Source organism: Trichoderma harzianum, assembly GCF_003025095.1.
Source record: "Trichoderma harzianum CBS 226.95 unplaced genomic scaffold M431scaffold_5, whole genome shotgun sequence".
NCBI classification, from domain to species: Eukaryota; Fungi; Ascomycota; class Sordariomycetes; order Hypocreales; family Hypocreaceae; genus Trichoderma; species Trichoderma harzianum.
The window spans coordinates 1,933,819-1,948,679 of record NW_020209253.1 but is presented as its reverse complement, the minus strand read 5'-3'; the positions used below and the strand labels follow the sequence as shown (position 1 = coordinate 1,948,679).

Sequence of the window (14,861 nt, the reverse complement as noted above, 5' to 3'; positions counted from 1 at the left end):
CACAGCGGCTGAGCGGCCGCCCACTGGAGCCTCTCCATAATAGCATCCATCGGCAGGGCTCCAGTGTGCTATGCAGCAAGTCTCCAGGTTTTTCCAAGTTTCATGGATGTTCAAGCAACAAGTTCCCATCAACTTCACGCTGATCCATTTTTTCCCTCGCCCATTTCCGCTGCCAACCCCCTTGACCCATTAGCGCAGCCCGGAGGAAACGACAAACCCGCCACTGCCCAAGACCAGCCTCATTTCAATTTTCCACGTTGGACCCCGACAGCCCGCTGCCAGATTGTCCCTGGTAGGGCCAGAAGGGCAAGGTACAGTAAGAGTAAGCCTCCGAGCGCTGCGTTTTGCGTGTTCGTGTTCCAACGTTGCTCGTTCTCTTTCCATTTCCATTTCCATCACACCAGACATCATCGATACACCAAAATCCGAGCAAACAAACAGCACCAGACATCACAGCTCAGCACTGCACAGCACAGCGCAGCCCCCCCGAAGAGCCCTAAACGTGCACTCCAGCTCTCCCCTGGCTGGCCCTTCTAGGCGCCGTCCCTCGCTGCAGCCCCCGGGCTATTCGTCATCCAATCCCCCCCAGCGCTGCGCCAGTGGGTCGGCGCGCCAGTCTTTCCTCGCTGCTGCTGCTGCGTTAGTTCTGCTTGTCTCTGCCCAATCTCCTGCACCATCCAATCCGCGAGAATCAAGCCCGGTGCAACGACCTTCTTGGCCGCTGCCAGCAATCCCCCATCCCATCACCACTCACATTCACCCCGTCGATCCAGGAAGCATCGCTCAATTGGTAGCATTTAGCACCCGCCTGCCGCTCGCGTCCGCCGTCGCAGCGAAATGCCCTCGTTCTTGACCCAAGACAACCCGACAGTCTTTTCCAACGGCTCCGTAATCAAGCTCAGCGACCACTTCGGTGCAAAGGACCAGGCGAATGAGGCTTCCATAACCGACGCCCGGTCCTACGCCGTCCATGAGCGCTTCGACGAGAGCTCGACACTGTCCACCCGCGACTCGGACGTTTCGGACTCGCCCGTGCCCTTGAGCGACCTCGACCGGTGGAGAGACGACGCCAGCGGCAACGAGACACGTCCTACCAGCATGAGCTCTCTCTCCAACGGCAAGAGTCTGCCTGGCGGTTACGGCGTGCAAGGCTTTGGGCAAGATTTGGACGTGCAAGACGTTGACCATCGCCTGTCCAATGGCACCGCCTTTTCTCTCCCTCATCGCTCCGTGCCACAGACCAGCAATGGGCTCGAATTCTCGCATGCAGCTGCAGATGCGGCCCGCAAGCCAGCGAGCAATCAGAGTCACAGGGCATCGACAAGGAGCGTCCAGGACGATATCTCTGCTACCTTCACCCGACCAACTCCGCCCCCCACAGACGCCGAGTCGCACAGCCCGCCTCAGCCTTGGACACCGTCTCTGACGCCTGCATCGCCCATGGCGTCCGACCTCGCCCTGCCGCAAAACTACAACACCAGCATCAACCCCCAGCGCTTCTCATCTCCCGCAACCTACCAGCCCAGCGGCTCCAACTCGGCGCCCTCACTGTCCGCTCACTTGCAGCCCCCAGGCCCCGGCATGGGACCCAAGCAAAGACATACGCTTGAGGTGCCCAAACCACCATCGGGCAGAACTTCGAGAGAACTCGATACCGCCCAGGCCAGCGGACGCTTCTCCCCCACAGTCGCCAGCCCTACCGGCCGCGCCGCTTCCTTCAGCCTGGCCCGGCGGACAACGAGATCCATGCAGTCCGATGCCCCCCGGGACGAGATTGCTCCCGACGAAGATGCCATGCGATGGGCCGAAGTATATCGACAGAAGCGGGCCAGCAAGCGGAGACGGAAGGAGGAAGAGGACGATGACCGTGTCTTGGTTGGCACCAAGGTTGACGAGAGCCATGCCAACTGGGTGACGGCCTACAACATGCTAACGGGCATCCGTGTTTCCGTTTCGAGGACAAACGCAAAGTTGGACCGCGAATTGACCGATGCAGACTTTAATGTTAAGCAAAAGTCTACATTTGATATGTACGTAAACGCAACCTTGCCCCCCTTAAACTCTTCATGCTTTGCCTAGCGGACTTCTTCGTCCCGTATGGCGCCATCAAATGCTAACATTATCGCGTCTCATTAGCACCGGCAACGAACTCGTTCCCTCGGCCAAGTACGACTTCAAATTCAAAGACTATGCTCCTTGGGTCTTCCGTCATCTACGAAACGCCTTCCGTCTAGACCCAGCCGACTATCTCATGTCACTGACTGGCAAATACATCCTCTCGGAGCTGGGCTCCCCGGGCAAGAGCGGCAGCTTTTTCTACTTTTCTAGAGATTACAAGTACATCATCAAGACCATTCACCATGCTGAGCATAAATTTCTGCGCAAGATCCTCAGAGAATATTACGAGCACGTCACCAAGAATCCCAATACGTTGCTATCTCAGTTTTACGGCCTCCATCGAGTCAAGATGCCCTACGGAAAGAAGATTCATTTCGTCGTCATGAACAATTTGTTCCCCCCACACCGAGATGTCCACACAACGTTTGATCTCAAGGGATCGACTATTGGTCGAGATTATAGAGAGGAAGACTTGGACAAGAACCCCCGCGCGACCCTCAAGGATTTGAACTGGCTCCGACGAAAGCAGAACCTCGAACTGGGTATTCAGAAGAAGAAGCTGTTCCTTGAGCAGCTACAGCGGGATGTGGCCCTCCTCAAGCGTCTCCATATCATGGACTATTCCTTGTTGGTCGGCATCCATGATCTTTCCCGTGGAAATGAAGAAAACCTGCGTGGAAAGACTTTGCAAGTGTTCAACCCTGGCGGCGAGAAAAGCACCGACGACGATCTCCAGGCTTCCCTTCTGCGAACACCATCGAAGCTGGAGAATTACCGCAAGGCAAAGGAACTGCGACAGATGGTCCAGAAAGAACGCCCAGTGCCCATGGGCGTGGCCAACGACCAGATGCCCGAGGAGGTGGGCGAGGATCGTCGTGGGCTTCTTTTCAACCAAGACGACGGTGGCTTCAGAGCAACCCACGAAGACAATGAGCCGGCAGAAGAGATTTACTACCTGGGTGTCATTGATTGTCTGACTCACGTAAGTCGTAGGATGGCGCCGTGCCGCTAGCTAATCAGCTTTGTTGAAATACTAACTAACATCTTGATAGTACGGAATGATCAAAAAGATCGAACATTTCTGGAAAGGTCTCTCGAATGACAAGAGCAAAATATCCGCTTTGCCACCGGACCAATACGGAGATCGCTTCTACCACTTCATCCAAGGTATCACCATGTCCGCTGAGGAGGCGAAACGAGAACGCGCACGCAGAGACCAAGAAATGCTTGCTCAGGCACAGAAGCAAGAAAGGTCGAGGCAGAGCACGATTCCCCCGATGCCGATGCACCAGCCCCCACCGCCTCCAGTCGGAATACACTCTAATGGGCGAACGCCTGAGGCTCAGATACCCGAGCGAACACTCAAGACTACCGCCATGCCCGGCGCCCGTGACTCACAACACGAGGCCGTTCTTCCCGTGGTAGAAGAAGCCGGAGAGAGCAGCCGAGACGATACGGAACGATGGATCCAGGGCACCTCTTGGAGCAACATGGCCGAGCCCAGCCGCGCGCCTCCGCCGACCCCTCCTCCTCACGACCAAACCTATCTCAAGCCCGATAGCTCTGATAGTGGCTACGGCGACAACAGCAACGGCACCGTGAGCAGGGACAACTCCCTCAAGGTGGCCCGACCGACGAGCCGAGGGAGTCTGAACAAGCATCTACCGCCGCTCCCCAAGAAGGAGAACTCGCAACAACCAGGTGGAATTAGAATGGTTCAGTAGACGGATTACAAACTGTTGGACCTCGACTCCGTCGCTGATGGATTGGAAATTGATTGGTATTACGACAAAGCACGGCATGGCGCATAAAATCAGCGATGTTCACTATAAACAAAGGGTCCAGACTTTAACCCAATTTTTTTTTTCTCTGATGATTCCGCATGAAGGACAAGGAAACGGGTCGGGCGGAATTGCTGGGCTCTATGATTTTAAACACTGTTTTGCAACATAATCAGCACCTCGCGTTTCTCTTTTTTCGATTTTCATTGCTTTTTTCTTTTCTCATCCCCTTTCTAACCCCCCATCCCTCCTGCTTGACGGCCATTGCGGTTTTCTTCTTCTCCCCATCTGATTGTCTCCTGTTGGCCAAGCTCTTTCCTGTCCTTTTGATTGGGTTCATATTTTTTTTTTTCCTTTTGTCCTCTGAGGAAACGGCATCTTTTACTCTCCACGTGTCTTTTGTCTCCTTTTTCTTCTTTTCTTTTTGAGTCTTGTTTTTCCTATGTGTGACATGGGAGTGGAGAGAAACAGCGGCGGAATGGGCGTGCAGATTGTTTGTTTGTTGTAGGTTGAAAGAAGAGAAAAAAAGAGAAAGACAGAGAAGGGAAATTTGTGCACCCCCGTGTTGGGGGGCTGTGGTTGCAAAGTGTGCTAATATTGGCTTTTATTACAAGACGTGGATGATACCATTGACCGCATTCGACATACATACAGACAGTTGATATTTTTTTTTTTAAGTAGATTCGGTTGTTCATTTACCTGCATCTCCATGCTCTCGAGAATCTGCTTTGTCTTTCCTTTTCTTGTGACTGTCCTATACTGTGTTGTATGTTGGTGGTGTGTGAGATGTGCCTTTGGAGACGGCTACTAAACAATCTTTTTTGGGAGAAACCGTGTGTTTTGCTTACCTTGATAGAAGCACTTTTGGACGGACGTTTTCAACGCATAGCATGGGCGGATGGTTTAGTGGTATAATTTTCCCTTAGCATCGTGTAACCTCCTGGTTGTACAACCGCATGGGAAAGGTCCGGGGTTCGATTCCCCGTTCGTCCAGCGTTTATTTTTTTCGACCTTTTTTGTAATGTCTAACTCTCTCTTTTTTTTGTGTGTGTTTCTTTTGTATATTGGGCGGTTCTTATTTATTGCTACTATTGGCGTAAACGGAGTGGAAGGATAGATTTTTATAGTTGACTGCTTTACCAAGTTGGTGTCAATAAAATATAAAAAAGTGCAAAACAACATTTGAACACATTAAAACATGCAAGAGTTGAGGTCAGTCAAAGAGTCTTAATGTTTAAACTGTTAGGATGCAATAGTTGAGTATGATTAACCCCTTGACAGGGAAGTATCCATTAAATAACATCATATCATAATTACCTATCCTCCCGATATTTCACACTAAACAGTAACCAAATTCTCAATTTCTTTAACACTTCATAGGGTATTCACTCTTTTCTTTTCACTTTCATCCCCCCTCTGACTCTCCTCATTCAGTTAATTATCCCAAGTAACCTTCATAGACACAGGGAAGGGCGTAAGAGTGCCCCAATCCTCACTCAGATACTCGCAGTGACCGCCCTGTCTCGGGACCTTCTTCAGCTCGCCCTGAGGCCCAGCAACCCTCTTCAAACCCTGCTTCTTGAAAATAGCACGGAAGAGCTCCACCAATGCAATCTGGCTGACTTCCTTATCCAAAGCCCTGTGCGTGCCGGCACCGAACTGGATGTAAGACTCGAGAGGGCGACGGGGATCAACAGTGTCCGGGTTGGGGAACTGAGTCGCGTCACGGGCGCCGGAGACAAAGGACGCAAAGACCTTGTCGCCTTGATTGACGCTGATTTTGCGGCCGTCATCTTCGGTGATGATGTCGGGGCCGGTGGAAACCTGGTGCAGGCCAAAGGCACCGGCCATGCGGACACCCTCCATGGCGAAGCCGAGGAGAAGAGCGTCGCTTTCGGGGCTGGGCTCCTGCGAGGCGAGGATGTGGAGGTCATCGACGTAGGCAGCGCCTTCGGATGATAGGTACCAGTCGAGAGCTTGGGCGAACTAAATAGAAAGAAAGGAGCACCGTTAGCTTCTAATAGAAATGAAGAGGGACTTTAATATGTGAAAAAAACATTGGGAATGCGTACCAATCGACCTTGGGTTGGAACAATAGCAGCAGCCGTAGGCAATATCAATCCCCAGGCAATATCATGAGGGCTCATGCCAGACTTAGCCAAAGCCTTGACGGCATTAACACCGGCGGTAGAAAGAGGATCGTTGCTGGTGTTGCCAGTGAAGAGGCGAAGGCCAAAAGATTTGGTGTACTTGATAGTCGTCTCGAGAGACTCCCCAAGCGCATCAGCGGCTTCCTTTATCTTTTGTCTCAAGGAGAAGGATTTCACGGGATCAATGTCTAAGAAGATGGTGGTGAAGATGGCAGCCAGAGAGGCGTATAGCTCGTGCTCAGAGAAAACGCCCTTGGGATTCTCCTGCGTCTTGAGGGGGATGTTGAAGATCTGAGCGGCGTAGTGGGTGTGAGCAGTGTTGCCGAAATCGCGAACAATGTCGATGTGCTTCTTGCCCATGATAGTGTACGACTTATTGGCCAGCAACGTCTCGGCCGTCTTTGCGTAAAATGCCTTGACGGCACTTCTCCAGTTATCCTTATAGAGTACAGATTCAAGCGTCTTGCGGTCATTGGCCTGCATGTAGCGGCCGGTGTGGCCAGAAAGAATTTCGAGGCCTTCCTGCCACTGGACGCGGTACTTGTCCTCGTTTGCAATGACCTGCTTGAAGCCGCCAAAGGTGGTGATATCTACGCGAGGAGCAGCGGCTCTCGGGCGCTCGAAGCTGAAGCGGTGGACGCGGTTCAAGCTGGTCAAGATCTTGCGGTTCTCCTGAGGGATGACCATGGGGTAGTGGGCATAAACGGAGTCTTGCTTGAAGTGGTTGGGGAATGCTCGGATGAAGAGTTTGTGGAACACGCAGCCGTGATTGACTTTCAGGTCATATTCAACCTCCTTGTAACCCCAGTTTGTGAGGTACCGTGGGTTGTAATCCGTGGTGTAGTGTCTATCGCCACGGACAAGGGAGACTGCATCAGACAAGACGACACGGGAAATGGTGTAAGTGGGAGCGATGCCGACACCAGGAACCATGGGTGATTTGGCCTCCTCAGCCACGATGCCAGGATAGAGTTCGACATAGTCGGGATGCTGGTACAAATTACGCAGAGCGTCAGCAACCTGGGGATCCGAGTTGATGTCCTCAAAGGTCGCGTAGGCCTTGAGACCAAAGTGCTTGCGGAACTCGTTCAAGCCAGTCAGGTGCCACTTTCGGCCACGAATGATGCCGAGCATCTCCACGGGCTTCATGATGCGAGGCACGTTGCGGGCACCGAAAGAACCACCCGGCTGCTCAATGGCCGTGGCGATGCAGTTGACGAGATCGTCGTCGTCAAAGCGTCCGTCAGCGCCACGCGTGAAGCCGCCAAAGACGCAGTCGGCAGGGTCCTTGGGCATGCCCATGGCAAACTTGCGGATGGCAATCATCAGAGTGCGCATATCCATGGTGCCATAGTTCTCGCCCAAGAGGTCGTCATAGAAGGCGTGAATCCACTCGTCGTCCATCTCGGAGATGCAAGAGTGCCAGCGGTAGCAGAGGTTGAATTCCGCAGAGACGCTGTTGCCGACTCCTCGTTCAGAGCCCTTCGTAGTGCCGACGTCGACGCCGGCCTCCTGTCGAGGATCCAGCGTCCACTCGGTATCAACTCTGTTCAGGTTGATAATGTTTCGCACATAATCGACTAGAGTGATGTTGATATACAGACCAGAAGTCACCAGGCGAGCTGTCTGGAACAGCTCCTCGTCGTACTTCTTCCAAGCCGCAGTTGCAGCATCTCCTTGCAAAGTCGGAGAAGGCTTGGCGAATCTGTTGCCTTCGTTGATGGCAGCCATGTTTGCAGCAACGTAATTGTGAACGCGGTTGAACATGACAAGAATAATGCAGACACCCGGTGGCATGCCCAGGAGTCGCTTGTCGGCAAAGGTATCAGGCTTCAGCATGCCATCTTTGAATGTACGAACCGAGTTCTGCGCATCCTGGCTATGGCCATAGAGGGGAGCTAAGTCGAGATATGATGACGAGTCGTTGATGTTGGGATCCCTTTCGTTGGTCCAGAACAGATCTGAAGTTGTGATTAGTTATGTTCTTCTCTGAACGTGATCGCGCTGTAACAATTACCGTGGATGATAATGGTAGCCCAGTACCACAGAATGCTTGAGACGTTGTTGGGATTCTTGATGAACTTGTCTCTGGCCATGATGGACTCGAAAATGGCTTCTGGATCAGGCAAAGCTCCCAGTGGCACGACGCTGGGATGGACCGAGCGAGAATAAGGAGTACCGGCTGCACCGAGCTTGGGCATAATAGGGTTCTGGGCGGTCTTGATGAGTTTCTAATCGAAAATGCGTGTATTTGAATCGTAAAAAAAACTCACATTGTTGGATCCATCAGCTTGACGAAAGCGGAATTGGTCTCCCATGTACAACAATGGGGGATGTTCAAGAGAGTACCACAGCTCGTCAATAAACATATTGGTGAGCTGCTCTTGTCTTTTAGAACCACCAGGTAGCGCAGCAACCAATTGGATAGTCTTCTCCATTATCATTGTCTTGTCATCGGATTGAGTCTCGCCCTTGAGCTTGGCAGTGATAATTGCCTTGAGGGTCTTGAGATCTAGAAGAAAGCGTCAGGATGCCAGGTTTCACCAGAATATTGGCACGATAATTACCTTGGAAGGTGATTGTGCTCAGATCCTGCATCAACGATGGCCTGTTCTTAACCACCTGGTAGGTACCATCTCCGGTCTTGTTAGGGAGAGGTCGGCGAGAAGCACGATATAGTTGCATCAAGCTGCCATACTTGACAGGCTTGGTCTTCTTTGCCTTTGCGACAGGGCCGCTGGGGTATTCGACAGTGGCATGGTTGCCATTGGGGGCATTTCCGCTGGAACTCATGGTGGACAGAATGTTGCTACTGGCCGGGTATCATAAAAGAGAATTCAGGAGCAGCAGAAAATGTGCAATGGGAGGAGAGAAAAGGCAATGGACAAGCTCATGCAGCTGGGGGCGTCCCGGTGTCTTATCTACCATCCGGGTGACAAACCAATGCTCCTCCTGCCGCCGTGCTCTCCCCCCTTTCAGAAACATGCAAGACCACCGACAGCATTAGTCCATCAAGCGTTATGGATACAGACATCTCTAATTAGCCAGTCAGAAACACCCGGGACGTGTGAGGGTTCGGGCCGCGGCCTGCGGCTGAACCAGAAATCTTAGCGACGGCATGCTGAGATCGACACTGGGAACTAAGCCATTACTACATTGTAGAACGAGAAAGACGAATGACGAGTGTTGCGGCAGCTGGGTAGCCCACATGGTGTGTGCTCCCGTGTGCTACCGGCACCTCTGCAAAAGCCGTGTCTGCTTGCTCCAAGCTGTGATACCTCTAGCTCCATCCCAGGGGGATCAGAAAGGCTGATAGCAGTACTAGCACGGGATGTGTATTTCCCTATACGCCTCTAGCCGCCCTTATTGGAGGGCCTGTATGTCAGGGTAAGACATATATGCGGAGAGGACCGGGGATCATGACGGGATAGATTCCATCCAGTCGTCACGGGGAGACGAATTTTGGTAAAAAAGAGCCCCCCCCCTCCTTGATGTTGGACTACACTCGCCCGCAGGAGGTGCCCGTGGCAAACGTCTGGACCTTCGTAGAGTCGTACAACACATGTTGAACAAGGACAATCTTCCGATTGTCTCCCTTCTACCTCCCTCTGTGTCTGTCTCCGTCTCTGTTTCTAGCTCTGTGGGTCTGACTTCTCAGCTCACGAAGCTTGATATTGGGAGTGATCCATATTGTCAGGATGGACGAGTTGTGGTGAATCGAACCTTGCTGGTTCCCACCCCCTTCGACCCACCACATCTCGTTATGGACAACCAGATTGCGCCGTCGACTCTTTTGGAATCATGGGTGCGAGTGTTAGTCGGCCGTCACCTGAAAATGCCGATTCCCACTAGAACTAGTGCTGCGGGTACAGCCCCGTACCCTTGGAGGATCGAGCTTCATGCGGTTAACCTGCTCAGGCCAACGTCAGATCCCTGGAATCATCGCTATGACAGCTTCAAAAAGTTGGATGCTGGACTGATCAAGAGAACAAAGGACGCCAAGAGGCACGCGCGTGTGGTTCGAGAGCTGCCGGTAACACGTCGTACGATTCTCAACAGCGTGGCCTTGGCTGTGTACGGAGAAGCTGCTTCGCCATTTTGCCCAGAGTCAAGAGACAAAGCTGAGAGTCCCTCCCTTGGCTGCTGAACAAGCTGCCTCGGACGCTAATTGCGCAAGCTTCATGCGCTGCAACAAACGTGCAGATGGCTTCAGTGCAAATCGGCCAATCCTGCCCAGCAGTCCTGGAGATAGCGGGCGGTCGAGTTTTCACCGTGCCGTCTCTTTCGTCCATGCCCCCGGTCTTGCTCGATGTCTGTCTAAGACATGCGTATATAGGCGCCAGACTTTACGAGCAGATCATTGCTCAGAATGAAATGTCGTCGTCCGGATTGGTCCCCGTCTCGGGGTCCACACTTCTCATGGAGAAATGAGAGGCGTGCTCGATGCCAGCTGAAAGCTGCAATGCTACGCCCATTACGTCGAGCTTCCTGGTTGAATGGTTTTTTTTGCGAATCGCGAGTTTCCCTCTCTCCGCCCCTGTGATTGTTGCCTACGTATTCGTAACATTCATCATTCTGCACAAAGCGATGCAATGCACCGGCATATGCAAAGACTCAGAGCACATCCTGTGCTAAAACTTGAGTTGATACGCCGTAAAAGAGCCAGGCAATCTGATCCCTGCATAGATGTATGTGGAGAGGCCAATGGCTGAGACCAGCTCACCGGAGTCGTACATCTATCGCCATGGAGACCATGCAATTAAAAAGAGAGAGCAAAGGGATGCCAAGTCGACGATCGGGATCCAATGGATTGAGGTTCGGAGATCCCATTGTGATCCAGATGAACCCTATTACTTGGACACATACGGATCGATATAGAGAGATCATTATTTGAGCGCCTCTTCGTTCATCCGTAGCTTGCAATATCTTCTGCTGGATATCCCGGACAGGGGGCGGATCATCTCAGATAGGGCTCGATCCATATGTTTGTTGCGGCTGGCCCAAGCTGGCTCCACTGTCACCGCAACTTGGTCATCTTCATTTTGAAAACCGAGTGGTTGGCTTTGAGGCCACTTTGTCATGCCACTTGGACGATTCAAGTTCTGATGATGCTTCATTTCGTGTCCTCGTTAGTATTTGTAGTAAGGTATGAGTTGTTGTACACAGCCCATGATCAAGCAAATATAATATTACGGAGTAGCTTAGAAGTTCACCCATCTTGTCGGGTGATAGTAACCATCGTTGTCAACCACACATCTGACAATCTCTCCTCGGATTCTTAACGCCCTGCATTTCCATGCCCTTGTAATGATTTCCATGTCGCGCTGTAGTCATTTGTACAAGCACATCGGTATGGACGCAATCTCTTTGTGTGAAACCTTCTAACATTGGTCGCATGAGGAGCTGCATAACAACGCGCCGCATGCGCAGTATCGACCAGAAGCTGTTCAACTCGAGCAGTGACTTACATGCTACATGTAAAGCTACCCGCTTCCTACCCAGTCTCATCGAAATGTACCGTCAATCTTGGAAATTGGCCTTTGGTGGTATAGATTCCCCACAGCGACCATCTTGCTTTCTTTGGCGGTAATTTATCATCAAGACCTGAGCCGCGCATTTGTAGTCCGCATCAATGATAGATTCTCTTTGTGATAGCCGTCATTTAATCGCAAGTTTTCAGCTCCTTAGATGTTTGGATATGATATGGCCCCCAGACCAAGAAAATGCCAATAGAAGGAAAGGAAAAGGCCAAATATGCTCGCGTGAAAAAGGAAGGAAAAATCGCTGTAACATGACCGTATTGCCAGTAATATAACGCTTCACGATGTTCCTTTAATAAATAAGTTTTGAGGTCCAGGATGTGTGAGATTTTCATCATTTCATCCGTAGGTCGACTACTTGCAAGGGCATCTTGTCACTCTCGTATACGTGCCCATTAGGATGATAGGCCTCTCGGTAGAGGTTGTCAATAGAATGCTGATGAAATGTCTCTGTGCGATTACAGTTGAGGACGTGATCTAAACCAGGGGGGTGCGTGAGTCGAAAGATGCCGTGCCTAGATCCAAGTTAGTCAGAGTGCTGTTCGCGCGAATCGCCTACTTTCCCAACTTACTCATTGTATCTCGGTGCACACACAATGGCAATACTTTCAGGCATCATTACCTGATATCCCGCATGCGTGTGGAGATCACGAGAACTCATGAAACACGTTTGTGTTGGATGTGTGTGTATCCAGCCCAGCATCAATAAATCCTCGCTCATACAGTAATCGAATAAAGCACTTTCGTTCTCCGTTTCACATGTGTCAGGGGTGGATTTCTGATCCGGAATCAGGAGGCAGCGGACAAAGAGGGCGTTATTGATGGGCGTTCCGCAGAGGACGCCACAGGTCTCTAAGCCGGCTGCCGTGTTCTTGGAGGCAATTTCCAGGAACTTGGAGCGCAGGCTACCGGGTAGAAATATTGATCGAATAGGATCCCCATTCTCGAGATAGCCCCCGGGCTTAAAGGCGAGGCGTTCTTTCTTCGGCTGAGGAATTTCCATCGAATCTTTGGGTGGAAGAGGAGGCTGATGAACATCAACCAGGGGCTGTGAAGGAGTACCCAGTGGTCGATAGTCATCAGCATAAGCCTTGCGGGGCACCTGAGGCGGGATAGCCGACTTTGAAGTATCGTATCCATCTTCATGCCGCAAGGGAGGCAGGTCAAACTGCTCCTTTGGCGGTCTAGTAGGTTGAAGCTCTCTTGATGATGAATAACGGCTTTGTTCGTATTCGACAGGCCTGGATTTGGAGAGTGATGGGTAGTAGTAGTTATGGGATGTCACTGGAGGACTCCGATCATCTTCCAATGCTGCATCAATATTTCTGCGCTCTTGGGCCATGTCGAGCGTACGTCGTGTTGCCTCCATCTGTCTTCGAAGATCGCCATCGTCGAATTGTGACGCTCTATTCCCCGCAGCCCGCGCGTCCCAAACGCTACTATGCTTGCTTGCATGCTTATCTCGCTCTCGCCGGCTTAGCTCTTGTTGTGCCAAATCCACTGCCAGATCCTGGTGCTCAGCCGCGTCCAGAATTCTCGCATTGCCACTTAGACTTGGATCTCGAGCTGCAAAGGCTGCATATGACGATGCTGCCTGCTGTTTATGCCGCTCTATAGCGGGAGATGGTGCAGCGCGTTCCCACTCGTCATACAGAGTCTGAATCTCGGGTTTCAGCTGCTCAAGGTCTTCGAGGACGCGAGGAATCCGCTTCGATAGTAACTTGAATGCCTTTTTGTTTTCGGGGTCTTTGAATTGAGGGTGAGTGGGTAGAAATTTCAGGACCAAGACAGAGTGTCGATATAGCATCATGTAGGCTCGTCCGTAATCGCCATCCGATAAAGCAAACGATGCCTTGAAATCATGTCAGCGCATGGGTCATAACGACTAAAGAAGAAACAGCAGCAGCATTTCTGCACGCACCTCTTGATAGAGTGTATCAGCAGCCCGAATCCAGTGCTTCATAGCGATATTGACGTTGAAGGCAAAGCTCTCGGCCTGAGTTACCAGCTCCTTGACGCTTTGCGGCCGGCCCGCGGCCATGCTCGGACGAGCCTCCATTGCGAAATGTTGGACAAGATGGGCTTTGCGATATGGCCGGATAGCGTCTCTGCGAATCACGGACTTTCTAGGGGAAATATCTCATGCTAGAAGCCCAGGCCGCCGCCAAATACTGCAGAGCTGGAGAGCTGCCTGGCAGGCAGAAAGATTAAATGGTCGTTGTTCCTGGCAAACTTGCAACTAACAGAAGCCGCAAGTTGACGTCGGCCCCTCCAAGACAATATGGCGGGGCACAAGACCGCTGTAGACTGGGCGAATAGAAGGAGGGTTTAATTGCATGTGCAGTAAGCTGGCGCGGCGCCAATACGTGCAAAGTGTCTGTATCGCGAACAAATCTTAAAAGGGGGCAGCACTCTCCCTATCATGGAATATAGGTACAGTAAAGTTCCGTGGTGAATGTGAACACATGAGAGGTTTGTAGCCTACGGTGAAATTCTTGGATACGATGCCAAGCTATCTTTTCATTTGATTTATTTGTCTCGTTATCTACTGTGCGCTAATGGCCCCTTGGGCCCCTGCCTGAATCTGGATAATCTCAGTCTTCTTCTTCTCAATGTTCTCCTGCGTGTCCTTGATCTGGCCCTCTAATCTTGTACTGCGTAAAGTTAGCCGTGCTCTCAAAACTATAAAAGTCTAAAGCATGTGAATAAATCATGCGTGGTGACCAACATTTCGCCTCCGATAAAGTCCAGTCGACCCTTGACGGTGCTCTCTGCCTCGAACTTTTCCTGCTTCAGCAAGACTGGTCCCACAAGCTTGTAGATGGTCTCATCCTCGCCAATGTTTTCGAATTCCTTCAAACTGTTAGTTTCTAAAGGCTCGTCCAGGTCCCTCCGTAAGAGTCCGAGTGACACCGACCTTTTGCACTCCGAGGTTTTCTTGTCTCTGGCCCTCCAGCTTCTGGCGTGAAGCCACTGTGTTTTGGAGATCTAAAATAAACGAAGATTAGACACCTCTGCACAACTAAAATGAGGTACAGCTAGATGCAGTGAAGACAACATCACGTTACTCACCCTGCTGGAGCTTTTGATACTCCTCGGAAAGGGACTGCAGCTTGGCCTGGATCTCGGCCATCTTTGGAGCTCAACGCGTGATTGATGGTTACCTTGTCTGCTTGGTCAGTCACGGCCAGGCACAGTCCAATTCTGCGGAATCTTATATATCAGCCTAATCTTACTTACCTGGCACGACTGGTCGATTCGATGAGTGCTAG

At 51.5% G+C, this 14,861-nt stretch overlaps 5 protein-coding genes and 1 non-coding gene across 6 annotated transcripts; 3 read left to right on the top strand and 3 right to left on the bottom strand.

The window, feature by feature from the left end:
- Positions 1-837: 837 nt before the first annotated feature.
- Positions 838-3,842, top strand: M431DRAFT_494395 (hypothetical protein; the record flags this gene model as incomplete). The annotated part of the gene is made up of 3 exons (XM_024917246.1): positions 838-2,030; positions 2,137-3,100; positions 3,171-3,842. 3 exons carry the CDS (start codon positions 838-840, stop codon positions 3,840-3,842), a joined length of 2,829 nt encoding a protein of 942 aa, XP_024775632.1.
- Positions 3,843-4,791: 949 nt separating this feature from the next.
- On the top strand, positions 4,792-4,892 carry M431DRAFT_t82. Its single transcript has one exon. It is a non-coding gene; the product is annotated as a tRNA-Ala (tRNA).
- A 441-nt stretch (positions 4,893-5,333) lies between these two features.
- On the bottom strand, positions 5,334-8,734 carry M431DRAFT_84345 (hypothetical protein; the record flags this gene model as incomplete). The annotated part of the gene is made up of 5 exons (XM_024923421.1): positions 5,334-5,885; positions 5,972-8,010; positions 8,067-8,259; positions 8,323-8,561; positions 8,617-8,734. 5 exons carry the CDS (start codon positions 8,732-8,734, stop codon positions 5,334-5,336), a joined length of 3,141 nt encoding a protein of 1,046 aa, XP_024775631.1.
- An 877-nt stretch (positions 8,735-9,611) lies between these two features.
- M431DRAFT_481421 (hypothetical protein) lies at positions 9,612-10,196 on the top strand (the record flags this gene model as incomplete). Its single annotated transcript, XM_024915954.1, has 1 exon — positions 9,612-10,196. The coding sequence occupies one exon, from the start codon at positions 9,612-9,614 to the stop codon at positions 10,194-10,196; it is 585 nt and encodes a 194-aa protein (XP_024775630.1).
- A 1,961-nt stretch (positions 10,197-12,157) lies between these two features.
- On the bottom strand, positions 12,158-13,648 carry M431DRAFT_82458 (hypothetical protein; the record flags this gene model as incomplete). The annotated part of the gene is made up of 2 exons (XM_024923173.1): positions 12,158-13,441; positions 13,511-13,648. 2 exons carry the CDS (start codon positions 13,646-13,648, stop codon positions 12,158-12,160), a joined length of 1,422 nt encoding a protein of 473 aa, XP_024775629.1.
- Positions 13,649-14,073: 425 nt separating this feature from the next.
- Positions 14,074-14,758, bottom strand: M431DRAFT_507616 (hypothetical protein). The gene is made up of 4 exons (XM_024918991.1): positions 14,662-14,758; positions 14,507-14,577; positions 14,318-14,442; positions 14,074-14,243 (listed from the first exon to the last, which is right to left on the bottom strand). The coding sequence occupies exons 1-4, from the start codon at positions 14,720-14,722 to the stop codon at positions 14,135-14,137; spliced, it is 366 nt and encodes a 121-aa protein (XP_024775628.1). The 5' UTR covers positions 14,723-14,758; the 3' UTR covers positions 14,074-14,134.
- Between the last annotated feature and the right edge of the window lie 103 nt (positions 14,759-14,861).

Bases quoted from the DNA above. Each gene is read 5' to 3' on its own strand.
- M431DRAFT_507616 (XM_024918991.1), bottom strand. From the start codon at position 14,722: ATGGCCGAGATCCAGGCCAAGCTGCAGTCCCTTTCCGAGGAGTATCAA. The intron at 14,578-14,661 runs GTGAGTAACGTG...CGTTTATTTTAG, and splicing joins GTATCAAAAGCTCCAGCAGG to ATCTCCAAAACACAGTGGCT. The intron at 14,443-14,506 runs GTCGGTGTCACT...AACAGTTTGAAG, and splicing joins AAAACCTCGGAGTGCAAAAG to GAATTCGAAAACATTGGCGA.